General features: G+C 25.7%; 2 protein-coding genes across 6 annotated transcripts; both read right to left on the bottom strand.

The window, feature by feature from the left end:
• Positions 1-36: 36 nt before the first annotated feature.
• LOC126903982 (uncharacterized) lies at positions 37-8881 on the bottom strand. The gene is made up of 9 exons (XM_050682591.1): positions 8702-8881; positions 7029-7183; positions 6640-6836; positions 4707-5010; positions 3451-3614; positions 2360-2551; positions 2092-2280; positions 766-983; positions 37-672 (listed from the first exon to the last, which is right to left on the bottom strand). The coding sequence occupies exons 1-9, from the start codon at positions 8839-8841 to the stop codon at positions 48-50; spliced, it is 2184 nt and encodes a 727-aa protein (XP_050538548.1). The 5' UTR covers positions 8842-8881; the 3' UTR covers positions 37-47.
• A 609-nt stretch (positions 8882-9490) lies between these two features.
• Positions 9491-21441, bottom strand: LOC126903976 (uncharacterized). 5 transcript variants are annotated; one of them, XM_050682581.1, is made up of 23 exons: positions 21276-21441; positions 21039-21190; positions 20882-20959; positions 20719-20821; positions 20482-20656; positions 20347-20418; positions 19906-20129; positions 19502-19599; positions 18832-18972; positions 18607-18774; positions 17891-18030; positions 15364-15490; positions 13701-13820; positions 13432-13623; positions 13231-13353; positions 12938-13142; positions 12709-12865; positions 12443-12645; positions 11868-12325; positions 11569-11778; positions 11296-11495; positions 10965-11228; positions 9491-10816 (listed from the first exon to the last, which is right to left on the bottom strand). In XM_050682581.1, exons 2-23 carry the CDS (start codon positions 21054-21056, stop codon positions 10546-10548), a joined length of 3747 nt encoding a protein of 1248 aa, XP_050538538.1. In that variant the 5' UTR covers positions 21057-21190; positions 21276-21441; the 3' UTR covers positions 9491-10545. The 5 variants fall into 5 exon arrangements, with proteins under 5 accessions (XP_050538538.1, XP_050538537.1, XP_050538535.1 ...); XM_050682580.1 differs by having other exon boundaries at positions 10965-11231; positions 21279-21440; XM_050682578.1 differs by having other exon boundaries at positions 10965-11231; positions 21276-21440.
• Between the last annotated feature and the right edge of the window lie 62 nt (positions 21442-21503).

Consider the following 21503-nt stretch of genomic DNA (forward strand, 5'->3'; position numbering starts at 1 on the left):
CTGTTAATAAATATTTGTTATTGTAAATGTATCTAATATTTTTTATATTAAATAAAATGTTGTATTTTTTCTTCAAAATTATCGTTGTCTTCAAATTCTAATGAATTAATTTCATTCATAAGTTTTTCTAGGGTGATCACTTGATTAGGTATCATTTTTTTTATCGGAAGTGATAATTTACTATCATATATGACACCATCATTAAGTAAGTCATTAATTTTATTCAAATAAGGAAACTTAGCTTTTACTGTTTCAGATAATATTAAATCTTTAGATAGCTCTAATTTGTTCACTGAACATAAGTGCATAGCTAAATGAGGTGTACCGTTTTTTACCATTTCTTCTACATAATTTCTCATTGTGGGATTATTGTATTTTCTAAATGGATCTATGCAAAATGCTACATGATTTAATTTAGGTCTACCCTTAATGAGATTTTTTTTCATGGAATCATTATTAATTTTTGGAGAACTTAAATGTACTTCATTCACGTCTTCAATGTTTATAAACTCAATGTCACTGAAACTCCATTCCGAAGGTAGTGCTGGTTTTTTTTCTTCAAGAGGTGGAGATAATGGTGACCGTTTTTGAAAGGTTTCTTTCAAAGATAATTGAAGTATCGCTATAAAGTTAGAACACGCAACTAGTAAGACATTAGAAACCCAATTTTCTCTGAAATTTTATATATAACTATTGTAATTAAATTATAATTATGAAACAAAAATTTATAAATTTACCACCTATAGAGTAATTAATTTTACTTACTTTGGTAAATAACTACTAGTTGGTAGGCTAGTTATATTACTAACATCTATTGATTTTAACGAAGCCTGTTGTTCTTCGGGGGGTTGCTTAGTTATAGGTCCTGGATAAAAACTTCTCAAACTAAATTCTACGACCTTCTTCAATACACTATTCACTGGAAAATCGAATTCTATTGTTTGTAAACACAAATAACTGTTCAGGTCCCAAATTTTAAATACCTAAAGTAATTAAATATAAAAGTGTATATATAAATTATCAATAAAATAGTACTGCTATAGTTTCATCGATATGGACAATTTAAATTAAATTGAAACTCATTTATTTTAATGTCTAGAATTTTTTTGGGCGGGGAGGTTTACCTACCTTAATACTCTTCCCCAATTAAATAACCATAGGCGATTTATAACTTATACCTTAATCAGTAGTGGTACTATTAGAATTTATCACAAAAGTAATCATATTTTAATTTAATACAGGACTGTGAAATAGCGTTTATCTGTAAGTACAAATATGCTTATAGCATCCTTGTAAATAGTGTAACTATATAAATAGTGTATATTAAAGTAAACTCAATGCTTTCTTAATAACTTATAAACAAAAAAATAAAAAAGTTTAGAGTATAAAGCTTTAAAAGTTATATAAGATTAATGCTTACTTTAATACAAATTTGCATAATATTTTTCAGTAAATTTTAAAGGTATAATAATTTGCTAACTTTCCATTAATCATAATATTTTTAAATCTCCTACTTACAAACAAACCAGGTAAAATTCAGACGTTAGAATAAGCTTACTTAAAGACGTCCAAGCCCTCGGATAAGAAATCTAAATTATTAACTTCCTCAAGATCACAAAATTCGAGCCATTGATTTAAGCAAAACCAGATAATCTTAAGTATACAAAATCTAAATCCAATGACTGAAATTTTATTATGTGGTCAATAGTAATTTTTTTTATTAAATGGTATACACAGTAATGCAATAAATGAATACATATTATATTTTACATATCATATGTTTCAGTACATAATTTTTATCATAAATAACTTTTGTAAGCTATATAGTTTAATTTTCAGAATTATTAATAATTCTTTGTGTATCGTTAAAGGTCTAAATTGATATTAATTTGAAGATACTAGTCTTAAAATAGTGAGCCAATTTTTTAAGACTGATTTTAGATTGATCCTTGGCATTATAAAATATAGCACTAGTATTGATCATGTAAGGTCAAGAACGCTGATCGCCTAACCAGATAAATTAAAAAATATTTCTTAAATTACTCCATTAAGCCCACAGATTAAAAGTTTTTAATCAAATTTATAACAAACCTCATCTTTGGAAATACTGATTATGGCATTTAAATGTTCCAAAATTCTTACGTCTACTACTTTTTTATTGTGTCCATTTAGTATAGCCATATGTTTATTAGTTACTACTGGATTCCAGACGTAAATGGTTGTTGAACATCCAGTTACCAATAATTTTAACTGTTCGCTGTAATTAAAACAACGTACTCCCTATGTATACGCAAAAGAAAATTAAGAAATCTACTTGATATATTTGTAAGAATGCGCATTTAAAACATCATTTTATTACATTTTTTATATTAAATATGTACGGACTCCATTGGTCATAAAGATGTTTAATAACTAGAGATCTTTTTGAGCTGTAGCAACAACTCAGTATACTTTTTTTAGCATGACAATATGTTATTTGTTTAACATAATCTGAATGCAATGGCTCAATACTTGTGTAAACTTTTACCCATTTTTCTTGAAGATATAATTCCTGAAAAAATAATTAGTTAAAAGTGATTTATTTTACATTCGGTAATCATATTAACGCATAAATTTAAAATAAATTCATTTTTAATCACTTTGTACTTATTTAATTGCATGTATGATTAAACTCAATGCTATGGGATGTACGAGGTGTACACCTAAACGAGACCTCACGCTTTAAGAGGTATTGCTAACTCAGAAGATGACTAAAAAATAAGATTATTTTTTCATTAAAAAAATCTTAAGAGCCACACAAAGCCCGCCATTTATGGCGCTATGTATAATAGAAAATGTGCACTTGTTATAGATGTAATTAAAATTTTTTTCTAGATTGGACTTAAAATATTACACCCTACCCGCATCAAAATGACTATGCTTATATTAAAACACTATGTATATAATAAATATATATAATTAATGTTATAAAAAAAAGTTTAATTTTGTCAACTAGTGTTATTTACTTAAAATAAATCATCATCATCTTCTTCTTCTTCTTCCTGGCCTTCACTCCAACTACATGGGGACGGCCACCCTTATCCTAAACTTCCACTTTACACGATGTCCCACATTATCTACGCTCACATCAGCTGTCCTCAAATCGCATTCAATAGCATCCCTCCATCTCTTTATAGGTCTTCCTCTACCTCTTCTTCCTTCAACATTCAACTTAAAATAAATCATCAATTACTGTAATATAATAATTGATGAATATAAATTAAGACTTTTGATGTAACAAACTAATTTGGAGGTGCTAACCTCTCAGCTCGCTCCTATGATTTTCGCTTATAACATTTCAGCCCGTGGTTTTAGATTTTTTATAAAAAAATGAATAATAATGCATAATTGTTAAAACTTAAAAATAATTGTTAACGTTAATATTATATATTTAAAAAGCTGATTACTCACTTTGAACAAATACACATCGACCTTATTTGTAGGATCCCTTTTGAATAAGGATCTTAAAGGTTGTTGAAATTCCAAATAAGTTATATATCCTTTATCGTCACCAACAAATAATAAGGAAGTGTTGCCAGCACAGTATTCCAAGCTAGTAGGTGTATTTTTTAAGCCTATTCCAATTTTATTTTGTGTCATATTTAATATATGGTTTAGGTTTCATAAAATGTTAAAAGTTGAATTTATTTGAAATTATGTATCTTAGAAATTTTTTAGAGGGAACAAATATTAATGAAAATGATTTTTACTATCCCTTTAAAAAAAATAAACTGTAAATCTTCAGTAAAGATACAATATATTTTCTTTGTATAATTAAAAATAGTATTTAAAAATTTTCCTAAATTTAGGAAACTCAACATTTTAGTTATGAATATTTGAGGTACAAAAAAAGATAAACAAATATATAGTTTGATTTTTATTCTCTAATTACACCTTTCGAAATATCTTTGAAAATATTAAAGCTAATTATTATTTAATTTTTTAACAATAATGGTTTTTTGTTGAGCTACTTTACAGGAAAAATTAATTTCACTTTATACTCTTGTATCAATTTTAAAATTTACTGTCCAGATTGATTTTCGATTGGCAACCAAAATTTTTTTTACATCATTACATTTAATGAATTAAAAAACCATTTTTTTTTTTAGAAAATCTTTTTTTAATATTCGACTATCAATGAGTTACGGTTGTTTAAAGTTTAGAAGCGATCATTAAAAAAAGCGTATTTATATTTAAATGAATGCATTTTTATTGGGTCTTAAATTGATAAGTGCTACTGATTTATAATATGATAACGTGTACAGTTAATCGTAAATCTATAAACCGGTAGCATTTATTGATAAGATAACATTGCAGTTTTTTAATAATAATTACAGTTTTTTTCTGATCGCCTTTAAATTTTAAACAGCTGTAACAAGTTGAAAGTCAAATAACCTAAAAAACCAATTGTTTCAATTCAATAAATCTAATAATAGAAAAAAAATTGTGACTGCCATTCGAAAATCGATCTGGACGGTAAATTTTTTTTTTGGAATTAAGGGGCAGCAATAACACATTACTTGGGGTGTCAAAACTCTCAGTATATCTTCTGATCAATATGAAAAAAAATTAAATAATAATTTTCTAATATTTTCGAAGATATTTCGTAAGGCTTAGTTAGGTAATTACTCTATATATTAGTAATTTTCATCTGTGTAAAATCATACCTGTAATTATAAAGGTAGGAACGTGAATTAGGCAAACCGTATCAATGAAGTGAATAGCACCGTCCGATGTAATTAAAGCTATAAACTGAGCATCAGACATATAGATGGCATCGTTAATCCATGTGTTTCGACGACGGCGAGATGTCTTTACTGAATCATCTGAGAATTGAAATAATTGCAACGCGTATTCTCTGAGAAGATTTAATCGACCGTCATATATACCGATTTTACCAAATTTTGAAATAATCGTATAGCAAAAAGACTCTTCTGTTTCAATACTCAAGACTTTAATAATAACTTCATGCTAAAAAACAAATAAAAAATAAGAAAATTTTAAACTGATTATTTTTCTTACTTAAAATTAAGTGATAAATTGCACCGATAACATTTTCTAATTAAATTTCATGAGTAGTAAATTGTACAAAACACGTTAAAGAGAACTTTAAATATATTTTCTTGTTAGTAAACATTATAGAGTTTAGAGCCGACGGAAGTTATGAAACTGCTATGGAGAGCAGTCAAAGTTAGTAACATAAGTAGACATTTTGTCAAATATTTATGGAGTTAAAGTGATCTGGACCTAGATATAATAAAAATTAAAATATGATTTAAGGAATTTAAAATTTCCACAGGAGTGTGGAAATTATAGAGATATAAAGCTTATGAGTCGTAGTATGAAAATTTGGGAATAGGTAATTGACAAAAGAACAAATGGAGAAACATTAGTGACAAAGAACCACTTTAATTTTTTGCCTGGAAAGTGAACAATGGAGTCAGTTTTTTGTAGTAACTAGTTGATAGTTGATAAATGAGCAGATGATGTGGGTGACCGAGTCAGTGGAAATTTAGGATAAGAGTGGTTGACTCCAAGTAGTTGGGATAAAGGCGAGAAAAAAGAAGAATAAAGGATGGGCTAACCCACAAGCCTGCTCAATGTTCATCAATGGTTTGTAAACTAAGTGTTAAAACTTATTTTTCACGTGAACTGAGTACCGAGTTAAATTTGATCACTAATCAGATTTAACTTATATAAAAAGTAATGATCAGTTTAACATCCTTCTATTTCCCAAACCTAACATACCACGAAGGGTGGTGGCTCTCTTTCACATGACAGGTAGTTAAAGATGGTTCTTGGCTAAGCCAATAATGGACGGGACGCATATTATGACCGGCTTGCACCAGAGTCAATCAATAAGAAAATCATATTTTTTCAGTTATTGTCATATTAAACTATAACAAGTATTTTTTATAAAAGATTATAGTACATTAAATCAGTTTACTTTAAAAGTTCCTATGTCGAGATAGAGTACAATTTAAATGTAATAACTAGTACTTTATTGAAGTGTAGAGCGAACGAGTATACTACGAAATTTCAAGTACACCATCCTAATGAAAGTCTTTCGTCAAATTTTTAATTCGGCGCAGTTTATTTAGGGCTGTTCTAATGGAGGGTTGGGCAACAAAAACAAGTGTTTTAGGGCGCAAAAGAAATACGAACATATTTTATTTGCATGATATGTATTTTGTTTAAAATAAATAAAATAGGGGCGCCAATCACAGTTAGCACGACACTGATTTTACTGCTAACTTTTCTGAACTGAAAAGTAATATTATTTTTAATAAACTAATTTTTAAAATATTTAGCTAAATTTTAATATGAAAATATTGTTTTTAGCCTCGCGAGGTATAACTATGGCCGTAAGAATTCTTTTATACAGGCATACGCGCGGTAAAAGGAGCTTAGCCTATTAGACAAAAATTTAGATCCCCTTTAAAATTTATTAAAAAATTATATACAGAGTGAATAAAAATTTTATTTTAGTTGCGGCTATGCATACAAGTGATATTTCTTTCCTTTCCCATCAATGAAAATTGTTATATGTGCTGTCTAAAATTTTCTTACTGATACTTAAACAATATTAATTTTAGTTACTTTGCAGTGTGACATTAAATACATTGATACATTTTGTTCAAATAAATTTTTTTCCTTAAAGTGTTCTGATATTGCCGCAATATATCGAATTTCATCTAAAATTTGTTTCCAAGTCAATACATCTATCTTTAACTTAGGGTCTTCGACACAAGCTTTTTCGAAAAAATCTTTTGCTTCTTCTACAAGTGATTCATGATCTACAATTTTTCATATTTATACAAATATATAATACCGTAAACCAGGAAAAGTTTTTTACTGCATATGCTTCTAACACAATTTTACGAAACTTGCAAATTTTAAAATTTACAAAGACTATTTTTTTTTTTATTGAAAAGCTATTATATTATTGTTAATACTAAAAAAAATTTAATTTAAATCGAAATTCTTACTAGTGATGGAACAAATAGCTTCTACAAAATCATTCTTGTTCAACGGATGACATTTTTCAGAATTTTCATCATAATAGAAATATTTTTTTAATTCTTTTATGTGTGAAACATCCAGTATATCAAATAACGTAAGTCGCCTTATATTATTATCCCCACTGATGTAAAATAAAAACAAATTAGTTAAAAATATATACATTTTTAATGAAATTCAATATGGATATCTATTACGCCAAAACAAAATGTTGTTAATATTTTACAATTTAAAAGTTAAAAATGTATAACGCTGATAGAATGTTGAATTTATTCATTTTTCTTTGACCTATACATGAATAATTACTTTTTGGTTTGTTATTTTATTTCATGATAATAACTTAAATTATTTTTAAATTGATATTTATAATATAACCAGAATATTTCTCTGAGTACTGTTTATGCATTTTTTAAATATGTAATAAAGATATTAATCAATCTATATTCATAGAAGCAAATATAATAAAATTTTTGGGCTGCTAAATTAATTTTTACCCTCCTTAATTTATCTTTTATAAAAATATACAAAACAGAAAAAAATAGGGATATCAAATAAATACATTTTTTGACTACTATTGTAACAAAACAAAATTCGAGACTAAAGTACGTATTTATTTCCAATTAAACAATTTATAAATGATTAGAAGAATTTAGTTCGTATTCGAAGACTTTACCTGGTGTTAGCTCTAAAACTCTGAATTTCGCATTAGAACGAAAAGGTTAAACGCGAGTTTTTAATTTTTCTAGGGATTGTATGTGCAATAGATTTTTTTGTAATCTGTCATTGAAATTTTAATTGTATTGGTAACTTATAAAGTCATAAAAATGTTCAAAAATTAAATTGTATGTGTTTTCATACAATTTCATCTGTAATTCCAAAAGAACGCTGTTTATACTGAAATAGTACGTATTGTGTAATCAGTAAAAAAAATTATAACTAATAAATATGTGGATGGACGCAGAAAAAATGTATTGAATATCATAAATAAAATGTATACTACGATTGAGACTTGGTTGTTGCCCTTATTAATAGAACTGTTTTTGTCTTTTTTAAAATATATATATTTAATTTAGTTTAGTTTAATCTACACTTTAAAGAAATCATAAATTTATTTTTTGGCTCTTTAATTTTCAAGTATTTATATGGCTCTTTAAATTTTCCGAGCTTCTTCCAGATATTTTCCTCTACTGCGTATAGAAATAACACTTAAACATTAAATATGCAACATAAATTTTTGTATTTAACTTATTAGTTTTTTTTAAATAAATTTATAACTTATTTAGAATACATAACAAAATAAATAAAAAATATTTAACAACTCAACAGTTTTATTTGGCTTATATATATATTTTCTTTTTATTAAGCCGTAGTGTGCGGACGAGTGACCATACGTGCGTTTTACGGTGGCAAAAGCACCAGGTCCCAAGTGTAAAAGGAAACGGGAAACCACTGCATTTATCCCTTCCCAAGTAATATCAGTTGACCTTTGGCCATCTGATATCCAACACCCGAAAACGGGTAGGAATTAAAAGAATATATATATATATATAAATCGAGTAATTTTTAATTGTTTTCTGAGAAAACAAGCGCCTCGGTAAAATAGGACCAAACTTATATTTGTATTTTTTTAATTACACCTTACTCGTATGAATTTGGCAACGAAGAAAATTCCTCTGTAGTGCCTGAAGTTTTGACAAAAGATTTATTAGAAATAGGTGTAAAATCCATTAGGCACGTTAAAAAAATAATTATTTTACTTTTCTTAAAAAAAATGTACAACATTTTGAAGTTAATTGTATTAATGGAAACTATTCGAATTTGTTTAATCGATAATGGTTATGTAGAATAACTTGTAAACATGTTTACTAATGATTATTTTAACATTACATGATACCAGTTTAATGATTATAGAATAAAGAAATTTGATCATATTTTTCTATTTATTGTATGAACCATTGATAGATATTATCCCTTATTGAAACAGCTGGATTATTTGTTTCATATTTAATAGCCCAATAGCAAAATAATTTCTATCTATAACAAAAAATGAGTCAAACATTCTTGTTATGTAATATATCCAAACATAGCCAAGTATTTCTATATTATAATAAAATTTTGATTGGCTTTGATATTAAAATATCGTTTTCCTGAATGACTTTTCAAATTTGATGAATATACATTTAAAATTTTAAAAACAATCTTAAAAATTTTATAAATAAATAATTATTTTTTTATAGTTACAAAGTTTTAATTTAAAGAGGAGCAATTATAAGGAAAAAATTAGACAATAAATCAAGTTATTTTTTTTATCTGGACATCTTGGATTCACCTAGTATTTATTCTCAAAATACATTAAATGAGTTTAAGATAAAATTTTAGGGAATTATTTAATAATACTTGAAAAATAGGTAACAAACAAAACTGCAACAAATTTGTTTCATAATAGTATATTATTTAAAGCACAACATTGCATTAAAGATATGCTATTTTTTCAAAAATAGCTTTTAGTTTTATGTGCATGAAATAAATTTTACAAGTTATTAAAAAAAAATTACATTTAAAATAATGTATTTGTTAAGTCTACAAGTAGTGTTGTTTTTTATGAAGTCATCCAATATTAAAGATTAATAATTGGATAACTAGTTAAGTTGTAATAATTTAAAATATATATATAAAGACCAACAAATAGGTTTTTATACAAGTTGATAAATTTTAGACAGTCTATTATAATAATAATATAATAATAATTAGTAAGTAATCTGATGTAAATAGTAATAGGTCACAACCATAAAAATCAAGGTACATTAAGTTAAAGCTAAAAGCTGAGCCTTTATGGCTATTAATCTGATAGATTATTATAAAATTACTTTTATCTTACACTGTTATCTTATGTTAAAATTAAAAAATATACATTTTAATAAAAATCATATTGAAATAAACTAATTTTAACAATAAACTTAAAAATTTAATACAATTTTAGAAATAAAATAGTAAATAATATATATTAAAAAAATAAACTAACATTTTTTTTTAAGATTTAAAAAAAACCATAATTAAAATTTTTGACATATACAATAAAAGTTGTATATGAGCTTGAATGATACAATAAAAGATTGTACAACCAAAAATTATTTTTTTTTAATCATTCTATATACTCGGGAGTTAGAGTCGAAATAGAAAGAAGAAATTAATAATGAAAATAGTTAATATTGAAATATTAATGACTAGAGTATAATAAGTTAACAGCGTGTATAGTAAAATTGCGAGGATACACATAAAAAATACAACATACAATATATTAATAAGAAGTTAAAATATGAAGCACAAAATAGGAGTTGTTTTTACTATAAAATTATTTTCTAGTTAGGTTATTCAAAATTAAATAACAAATAGTATATTTTGATAAATAATTGGTGTTTAACAATTATTAAATTAATTTTTTAATTGATCATTTGTCATGAATTCATTGATATATAGTCTAATCAGTCATACTGTTGTTCCCAAAGAACCGAAAACAACTCGAGTGGATTCAGAATCTAAACTTATATCTTCTGGTGAAGCTAATTCTACACGTATTGCACCTGTTTGTTCAGCTCTTAACATCCAATCATCATGTTGCCAGTTATAAGTATTAATTATTTGTTCTTCTTGCTCAATAGTTCCCGATGTTAATGAACTATGAGATTCTGTACTATCAAAATTACTGGCAGGAATATATTCTGCAAACAGAAGATCTACACAATGATCTTCCAAAGCTCTATACAAATAATATTCATGATAAAAACTGAACACTATACTTTTTTCCTTGATTTTTTTTATGCCAAAAGTTATATAAATTATTTTAAAATTAATTTAAATTAAAATTAATTTAAAATTAGTTTATTAAAATAAAATATTAGTCTTACCTCAAAATAGAATTACAATTGTCAGATTCTAAAGAAATAGGATTTTCAGTATCTCTATTGTAAATTATAAGAGCAATATGAACAGGATGAGGAATAAGTAACGGTATGCATAACTTATCAGCCATGTACATTTTATGACTTTTCTTCCAAAGTCGAGTAGCATTTTGAAGATTTAATTTAATGGAATTATTTTTAGAGTATAATTTAGAATTAAAAAATCCATTTTTAAAACATCCACCAAATAATATTGTGCGAGTAAAGCTGCTTCTTTAATATAATAATTTTTAGATTAATAAAAGTTAACCTTAATAGAAACTGGTCTAGTACTTACCTAGTATTATCTAATTTCTTAAATTTATGATGCAATACTTTTGAGCGAGGATTGAATACTGTAACATCTAGGTAAGGAGACTGTATTTTAATATTGCCTCTTGATGAATATAAGGGACCCAAAATTTCAGAATTTTGATCATTTATTACAGTATTCTGAATTATATTAGTAAATCTAGATAGATCTACATTATTATCAGTCTGTGTATCAAATAGAATTATATAAGATGAATAAAAATGTAAATAATTTATAATTAAAAATTCTAAATTTTACTTTTAATTTAAATTTAGTGTCTGCATCATCTAAAGGTGTGAAAAAATCTAGACTAAAAATATCAGTTAAAAACACTATAGCAAGTGATGACCAATCATTAACACTCAATCCTTTGGATTCCCAAAATTCTTCTTCGCATATTGATAATTTTATAATTACATGTCTTGGGTACCAGAATTCTAACATTTTTGATGCTATTGCAATTGTTACCTATAAAGTAATTTAGTTGATGGTATAATTTAATCATTTTATTAGGAAAAAAAATTTTTTAAATGAAAAAAATAGTTTTTTTATTTTACTTTAAGATCATTTGAAGATAACCTAATTTTTGATCGTAAATTTGCTGAAAGTCCAGTCTGTAATTCTCGTAAACGCCTTTCAAGTTTATCTTGAAGTGTTGACATCAGATCTTGAGATTCTTTTTCAAGAACACGATAAGCTCCATTTTTTGCTAAATGTGCACTGAAGGGTCCAAAACAAACTTCAACAAATTGAGCAAAATCCTTTTGTGGTTGATGAATTTTTTGTTCCATAAGTTGTTGAAATGCATTTAACTCATCTAGTTCCATTTTAGCTTCTAATGCAGCCAACGCTTGTTCTGGTTGAATTTGATAAAAATAATCAGTAGCCATACCAGGTCCAGCAATACGTTTAACTATAAAACTATCACACGCTGGCACCCTCCCTCTTTTCTTTATTAGAAGATGAAATATAAGACTATCCCAAGCTATACGAAACCAATACCTTACAATAGCTCCTGCAATGAAAAAATAATTATTTTTTCAGTTATTAATAAATAAAAACAAATAGTTTTTGTAAAATTAAAAAAAAAAAATAGAAACCTAAAGAAATAAAAATTAATTTTAATTATTACCAATAATTAAAATAAATGTAGCAATTGGACAAAATATGAAGGCAATTGTACAAGCAAGAACAGGTTGTATGAAACCTTGTATTACTATATTCCACAATAAAGCCTCTAGTATGACAAAATATCTATTTTTCCACTCAGCAGGACAGTCTAAATCATAGATTAATCCATTAAATATATGAATTAATAGAGTAATAATAGGTATCCTGTAAATAAATTAATGATGAGTCATAAGTCTCTTTATTAAGTTATTTTGTCAAAAATGTTACCATAATGGGCACAATAAAGCAATAATTAAGCTACCGAAGCTACACAAAAGACAGATGACTGGAAATAATATTAACATAGATAATGTGCCTATAATTCCTTTAATTAAGTAGTTCCAAAAACGATTTATGTGTCTAGTCATTCCTTTTCCAATAAATCCTAAAGATAAAAATTTAAAAAAACAGTGTAAAATATAAAAAACTGTATTTTTTGATTATTTGTTTATCTTACCAGTATCTGGTTTAGTTTCAAAATGAGTTCTACTCTTTGAAATATGTCGCCATAATGAATTTAATCTTGAAAAAAGTGTTGAAGTAAGTGATGATTTTCTAGGAAATAAGGTTCCATTAATTTGAGATAGCTCTAAATCAGGGAAAAATGCTTCAGAACAAAATAAGGAGCGTAAACTAACAGGACTACACCAAGGTATTATTATCTGTAAAAATTAAGTACAAATAAAGATTGTAATTTAGTACTCATTTTATGTGACTAAAATTTAATTAAACTATGTATTATTTACTTACACCAAAAAAGAACATTGCATTCCATGTCCATGTCCAAGTTCTAAAAAAATAACTAATAACTCTCCAGAAAGGCCATCTTGTAGATGTAGTTCTAGTAGTTTCTCTTTCTAATAAAAAAACTGCCTAAAGTTAACCATAAAAACATTTTCTTAATTAATTTTCAAACTATTTAAAAAATATCCTTATAAATTAAACTTTTACTTGACTAGGATTAGAACGAGGTGTTGTTATAGCTGTTGCTGTTGAACTCAACACAGTTGGTATAATTTCAGATTGGCCTTGGAATGATCTTCTAACAATCCAATTATTTGGTCGCCAAATTTGTGTAAGCCAATAAAAAGTTCTGGTTGATATTTTTACATTTTTAAGTTCTTTCACCAACACAGGTTCTCTCTTTAATGTGAGTAATATTAAAATTTTATAATACCATAAATAAAAACTAATATTTATTCATAATTTCAAAAACAAACCTCTCTCATAAAAGTTAAATCTCTCTGTAAAAAATAAACAGCCTGATGTAACTTATATTCTTTGCAGAGTGTTAAAGCTTCTTCATGAGCACTCCACTGACATTCTTGAATAAATCTCTCCTATAATTTTTAATAATTTTGAATATTAAACTGTTAAGGCTCAAATTAAATATGTGCTGCTCTTAATGTGCAAAGCCATCACCTGTGTTTAGTTCGATTCACATGGTCAGACTACAACCGAATTCTCCTCACTTTTTGTAAAACAAGTTAAATATAATTGTTGTAAATATTAGTCAGTATATATTTTAACATGAGATTTTCTTATGTGTAATGTAATTTTATATTAAATCTTTTAAATTATAGTTTCTATTATTTTAATATTATAGAGTTTTAGTATTATTTATTTGAGTAATAATCATTTTAGTGCAATTTATTTATTAGTTAGTTTTAATTGAGTTTTAGTTGTTGGGCAGCTGACTAGTGCATACACAAATCAGCAACAGTACTGTAAGTTTATTTATAATTTTTATTTATTTTAAGCTTAAGATTTAGTTTAATAATATTGGGGAATAATGAGTTTATTTTATATTTATTTTGAGTTTTGACTTTATGAATAGTGATTAACCATCATAAGTGTATGGTCTAGTCTATTCCCTTAGTTATTCTAGTCATCACACAGTTATCATTATACATTACACTAATTAAGTCATTTTATACATTTATATTTACTATAAAAAAAAAAGAGGTCCATTTTATATAATATTATTGAGAGTGTATTTATTTATTATTTTTATATTTAATGTAAACGAGTACACAGAGTGATTTTTTTGATCATAAACCACTTATTAACAGAATAAAAATAATATTGAAAAAATTTTTTTTGGTTACATCTAGTTACATATTATTCTTGAATTTTTACCTTTGTTATATTTTTTAAGCTCATGGGTTATGACTTATAAGGGGGTTAACTTTGCTTTTTCAAATGGGAGCACATATTTTGAGTTATTATTTTAATTGTAAATGGCATTTGAATTTTTAACATAACTTCATTAATTTATTAGATAAACTTTTGAGTTTATATACATGTATAATACACAAGGAATTACAAATACAGGTAGCTAATTACTTTTTTAAAATGTTATTCTTAAATACATAGCATTTATACATATTAATTATGACTTTATCAAAAGTTATGCCTAAAGTATAGTAATAAAGCATCTTGTTTTGAGTTTATAAACTAACAATGAAGAAACAATAATTCTGTAGAGTTATTGTTAAATTTTTAATATTCTTATTTTTGTTAAGTTTATTTATTTTATATATTGTGTTAGTGAAAATTTAATTATTATTATTGTGCCAAAGGAGCAATTGAATTATTTATTTACTATTTATTTTTTATTATTATAATTGTTAGTTTAACACACGTCTGTGATAACTGCATCTAGTCATTTTTTATTAATAGTTTTAAGTTTTATCTTTGCTACTTATCTCACACACACTTTTGTTTCCTCTAGGCGACATCTTCAGCTTTAAATAAGTCTGTGAGCAGAAGATCCTCATCTATACAGTTCACTCATTCTTAGTTAAAAGTGCCAAAATAAGCGGCATATGATTTATAGCTTCCCACCCTAATGTAAAGTATAATCATTCATACTGTATTTACCTCAGCAACTCTTTGTTTTTCTCTAATCCATGGTCCAATGCGTGATAAAACAGGATATGTATATTGCATTCGTTGATTTAATGTATTTTTTTGTTTGATTATTTTTCTTTGTACATTTTCCACTGCCCTAAAAAAAATTTTAAAAAAAATTATGTACAGAAAAATCTTTGATTTGATAATCATAATTAATCATTTACTAAAAATCTTAACTATGTTGTAGTATGCTTGAAAACACAATAAAGACACAGACTCCAAATTTAAGTGAGAAATGCTCCAAAAAGGTAAGTATCCATATGAGTAAATGATTAAGCTAAGTTTTTGTGTGAAAAATAGCTTTATACAAACCAATCTTTAGTGATAAACAAATTACAAGAAAGATATTTAGAAAGCTTGGAATTATGGTGTTGGAGGAGGTTACTAAGAGTTAGTTGGATGGAGTTCCGTACCAATGATAGTATCCTAAATGAAATAGGAAAACCTGGAGGATTATTAAAATCAATCAAAGAAAGAAGATGAAAACTAATTAGACATACTTTAAGCCACAAGGCAACTAAATCACAGAATATTGGAAGGACAAATAGAATACAACATAAGCAGAGGACATCCTAGACTAATGGTAATCAATAGTCATTAACCCTTCATTAGGTAGGTCGGGTCTATCAGACCTAAATATTTTCTTTTTTTGTTTTGTAATTGTTAAAATATATTTCTAAGTATGTCTATGTAATTGCTATTCACATTTTAAGAAATAAAGTTTTACCATACAAGAGTAAAATCGATTTAATTATATGGGTCTATCAGACCCATGGTATCTATTAACGTAACATTTTTTCACCTACCTAATGAAGGGTTAAAGATACCAAACTAAGAACAAACAGTAAGCTGTAGAGAATGGTCAATAAAAGAGAAGAGTGGAGGGAGTATGAGAAAGTACTGTAAAACCAATCTTAGTGTTGATTACTAAAAAAAAAAAAACCCAGCACAGGGGGGTCGCGGCACAGTGGTGACGTGGCATAGATGGATCAAATATAATGATATCTGACAGTGATTAAAATCACTATCAAAAAAAAACACTTCGATGCAAATCTTTAGATAGTGTTTAATTTTAAAAAATTGGTGGATTATTCCAAAAGCTACATGATCTGCTAGTTCATTATTAATATCCTAATTAAGATAAAGTATGTCGAATGAAAAAGGGATTATTAAAAAATATTATTTCTCATAAAAAAATAATGTTGATCCATACATTTTTCAAAAAGTCATAGCATTATAAAGTTAAAAATGTAAAAAATAAAATCGAGAATTTTCACACAATAATAGCATTCGGTAGCCATTTTCACCCTGAAGATAAAATAAAGTCCGAAATTTTTTTTTGCATAATAAAGAACAGTACGTTAGCTTTAATTTAAGATATATATAAAAGTGTCAGACCTTCCGGAACATTTTCAAAATTTAAGTTAAAAAAATTAATTTTTTGTGAAAAAGTTGTCATTTTAAATCCCCCCTTGTGGGCAGGTTAAGGGTTAAATTTATGAAAAAAATATACCAAATGAAAGGTAATGATATTATGCATCTATATAAAAAAGGATTATATTGATATGTTTATTTTTGAAAAAGTTATGGCACTTTTAAGTAAAAAAAATTGAAAAAATTTCGAAAATTAGCGATTTTTAAATTCGTAATTTTTTTGGAGGTTTCCCCCATTTACGGGGAACGAGGGAATTTTTTTCAATTTTTGAGGGTAATGTCTTCGACTAGATACAATTTGTGATCTTTTGACGTATCATTGAAAGAAATCGGTTCGGTGAGAGCTGAGAAAAAGTGGTAACAGACAAAAAAAAAAAAAAAAACACATCTTAGTAAAACCAATACCTTCTCAGCTTCGCATCGAAGCTAAAACAATTCTCAACACAGACATAATATGGTATACAGTCATCTCAAAAAGGGGACCTATGGGGTATCACATCTCTCTACTTGACAAAATATTATTGCTTTAGTCAGATAATTACTAAAAAGTGAATTAAAAAAAAATTATTTAATTGGCAAAAATAAATTTTTTACCTCCCTCTCATATTTTTAGCTTTGATGATATACAACAATACATATGAAATAGAAGTGATAAAAATAATAATTATTTGATGATGAATTAAATAAATATCAATTTATTGGTCTGATTTGGAACTAATACACTGAGTTTTTGTTATATTTTTTAAAATTTTACCAAAATTATAATACATTTAAATAATAATTTAAGTACAAAAATAAAAATAGAATTATTTACTTAGTAGGCTATTGCTAACCTAACTGGTGAGTGTTGACCTGTATTTACTGTACCATAGAAATATTACTTCACAAAACATTTTTGCATAATTTATATTTTTATTGGCCACATAATTGAAATTATTGTCATAAAATTAAATTTGATTATTTCAAATATATGTTATTTATATTTATAAGTATAAATAAAATAATATGGTATAATACTTATCAAATATTATAGTAAAAAGTTTTACTTGAACTGTCTTACCTGTGCATTAAAACAACACACTGTGCTTGATTTATTAAAAGTTTTGGAATGTTATTGCCCAACATTTTTAATTCATCATTATTCATGATACTCTTATAAACACGTTCTAAATATTCTTTCATCACTGCTTCATTAACGGCCTAAAAACAATAAAATATTATTATACTGTGACAATTAAATGATATACTTTTATTGTTTTAGATAATTTTGATCACAACTATATAAATATAATACTATCAAAAATTTCTAATTTTTATGATTTATATTTAAAATAATTGATAAAATCATAATTAAACTATTTCAAGTAGAAAACAAATTAAGGTTTACATGATAATTTTAGAGGTTCTAAAAGCAACCAAAAAAATGAAAGCTCACTGTGTATCAGACTATGAAGCAAGGTGAATGCAAAGGCAAATGCAACCAATGCCATTTTCTAAAATAAATAAAAAGCTTTTCTTTAGAACAAAAAATTTAAAAGGGCTCTCTATATCTTGTTTTTAAGGCAAAACATTAAAAAAACTACTAAAATTCCCCTAAAAAAATTTTGGTTCTATCACAGATATAGTATTCAGTACAGTTAATTTTATTAGCTTCACTTAATACAAAATAAAAAAACTTTTTTAAATGAATCAATATTTTACTGATAACTTTATTAAATATTATTTGTTTTATAAAAGTAAATATGTAAAAATAAATATTATAACAAAATATTTTACTTTTTCAACATCTTCATCACTTAATTTTTGAGCTTTATATTCATATATAAGTTTTTCACGAAAATGTAAAAACCAGCCACGAGTTTCCCGTTCTAATAATGTCATCAATATAGGCAATCCTTTTTTCATTATATCTCGATTAAAAAGACTCAAGTCAATTTCTTCTCGCTGTGAATAAGGAAATATATAAACTATTTATACTTAAATAAAACTGAAAAATATTACTTTAGGCGTAAAAAACTGATATGGAATTGCTGTCTTTGGGCATATTACTTCTTTTGATGGTTCAAATTTTTCAGTAGCTGCTCGCCGCAATTGTTTTCGGATAAAATTTATTAGGTGATCTAAGGCATCTTCTTGTTCAGGCTGAACAAATTTTTTTATTATTAATCAATAAAGATAATAAAACTTTTTTTCTTATGTAAAAATAATTGATCACTTGTAGCTAATATTATTTATTATTATAAAATTAATTTTAAATATTAATTTAAAATTAAAAAATACTTGACTTAAAAAGTCACAAAATTTCTCAAAAATGCATATATTTCTATGCGCAATGAATAAAGCAGTAACTTAAAAAAATCTATTTTGAATTTATGAGGTATTTGAATTTAGGTTTTACTCTTCTTACAATAACTTTCATCAAAATATTGACATTTTGGATTGATTTGGAATTTAACTATTAAGAAAATTGATGAATATATAGAGTGCAATCAGAGTAATTTTTATTTTCGATATCCTGAAAAGTGAGTTACTGCTTTATTAGTTGCGCATATCAATATGTATCAGTGCTGATTATTTTCACATTGTTTCCAAAATAAAACTATGTAATATTTAGTTTATGTGACATATTGAGTTAAATATTTTTTAATTTTAAAATATTTTTTTTTCTTACTCGACAAATGAGTTCGGCAACTAGATACCTACAGCGCTCTTCTCTCAATTTTTCAGCTAAATTATGAGCTTGAAGAGAAGGTACACCAAACATAATATCTAAAAGTTGAGAATACCTTATGAATATTAAAGATATCTACAGAGTGGTTCTTTTAATATTCAATACTCTTAAAATAATAATTTTTTTATAAATTTTTTTTTTCACTTTTGTTGGTTGCACATATGTTATTCTTTATATGTTATAAAATACTTTTTATGTTTATCCCTTACACTTAATAAAAAGTCAATTATATATTTTTTTTATATAAATCAAACCTGTTGTGTTATTAGTTACATATTATGTAACTAATAACAAAATTATTATGTATATATTTGATAGAAAATTTAATAAATTTGTACTATTACCTAATAATTTTATGATACCATTTAAAGTGGCTTTTAGAGATTCTGTAACACTAAAAAAATGTGAACTTAGTCTTGCTTTAGCTGTTACTAATAAAAACCGTAATGCTAAAGCTAAATCATCAAGAAGACTTTCACGATTTCTTTCTGTACCCTTTTGTAACCATTCGGTTAATCTCCACTTGTGTATTTGGCCAATAAAATTGATACTTGGTACCTCAAATTCACTGTATAAACAAAAAAGTCTCTTTAAAAATAGAAATAACATTTTATTTTGAAAAATATAATTATTTAAGAATTAACTAAAATAAATAATCTTACAAACAAAGCATAAAATATTTATTAGTTCAAAATGGTAATAAAACAATAGCTATACAAAACAATAAATAACTTTTATATCTATGAACAAAACACAAAGCATAATGTTCACCTATCTTAACATACCCTAATTTACGTATACATTCCAATTGTTTTGAGTTTAATTTCTTTGGTTTTCCATGAATATCCTTGTCCAGACTTAATAATAACAAATATTTTTACTTTCTATAGATGATATAACTAGAAAAACATTAAACTTACCCTCTTTCTCGTAATGATTCCAATTGCTTAGAATTTAAATGTTTAATATCTCCTTTATTATTAACTGCTACTGCATCTAGCTCATCAAATGATGGAGGTATAAATAAGTCACGACAATTAATAGTACGATAAGCGGAATAACTACATTTGGAAATTGTGCAATAAGATTCTGGTCCTTAATACAAATTTAGTTTTATTATTATTTAAGAATTATTAGCAGGTTGAATAAAATGTTACCAGATTGATGAGTTGAATCATTTTCCGTTTCAATTGTTGCAATAGCTGTAGGAGGTAAAACAATAGGAAATGTTTTCCAGTGATATAAAAATTGTTGTCCTACCTATATAGATTTTTTCATATATTTTCAATTATTTATGGAAAATGATTAATGACTACTTACATTTTTTATGCTGTCAACCAAATGAATAATCTCTTCTGGGGCTCCACTAAGGTTTAAATCAAATTTTAAAGGCTCTTTCTAAATATTAAAAATAAATACATTTGCAGACTAGTTAAAATTTCTAATTAACTATTTATATCATTAAAAATTATCTTACTTCTGGCAAAATAGACATATTAATTTTGTAGTAGTTTACATATATTTACAAACTCATATTTGATACTTTATTCATTATAACTGTCAGACAATAATATAAGTGACATTACTGTTAACATACTCATTATCTTTGTGAAAATTCATGTATAGATTCTATCCACAAAAATAACGAACAAAAACAATCAAAATGATTGATTAATTTTTAGTTAACTTCAAAGTATTGAATAGAATTACTTACTACCCAAATTATCTAATGTTTTCGATTGACAGACCATTAAGAGTTTATAAAAAGGTTACCAGTGACAACTTGGAACTTTTTTTAATTCAATGTAAAATAAAAATATTATAACTAAAAAAAAAAATCAGTCAATGCTAATGAATTATTATTCCTTATTTGACAAAGTTTGTTGACATCAATGATAACATTTTTTGATAACAATAACAATCGATAGTACAAAATAATAAA

The sequence above is a fragment of the Daktulosphaira vitifoliae genome, unplaced genomic scaffold, assembly GCF_025091365.1.
Source record: "Daktulosphaira vitifoliae isolate Bord-2020 unplaced genomic scaffold, ASM2509136v1 Scaffold_4, whole genome shotgun sequence".
Classification (NCBI taxonomy): Eukaryota; Metazoa; Arthropoda; class Insecta; order Hemiptera; family Phylloxeridae; genus Daktulosphaira; species Daktulosphaira vitifoliae.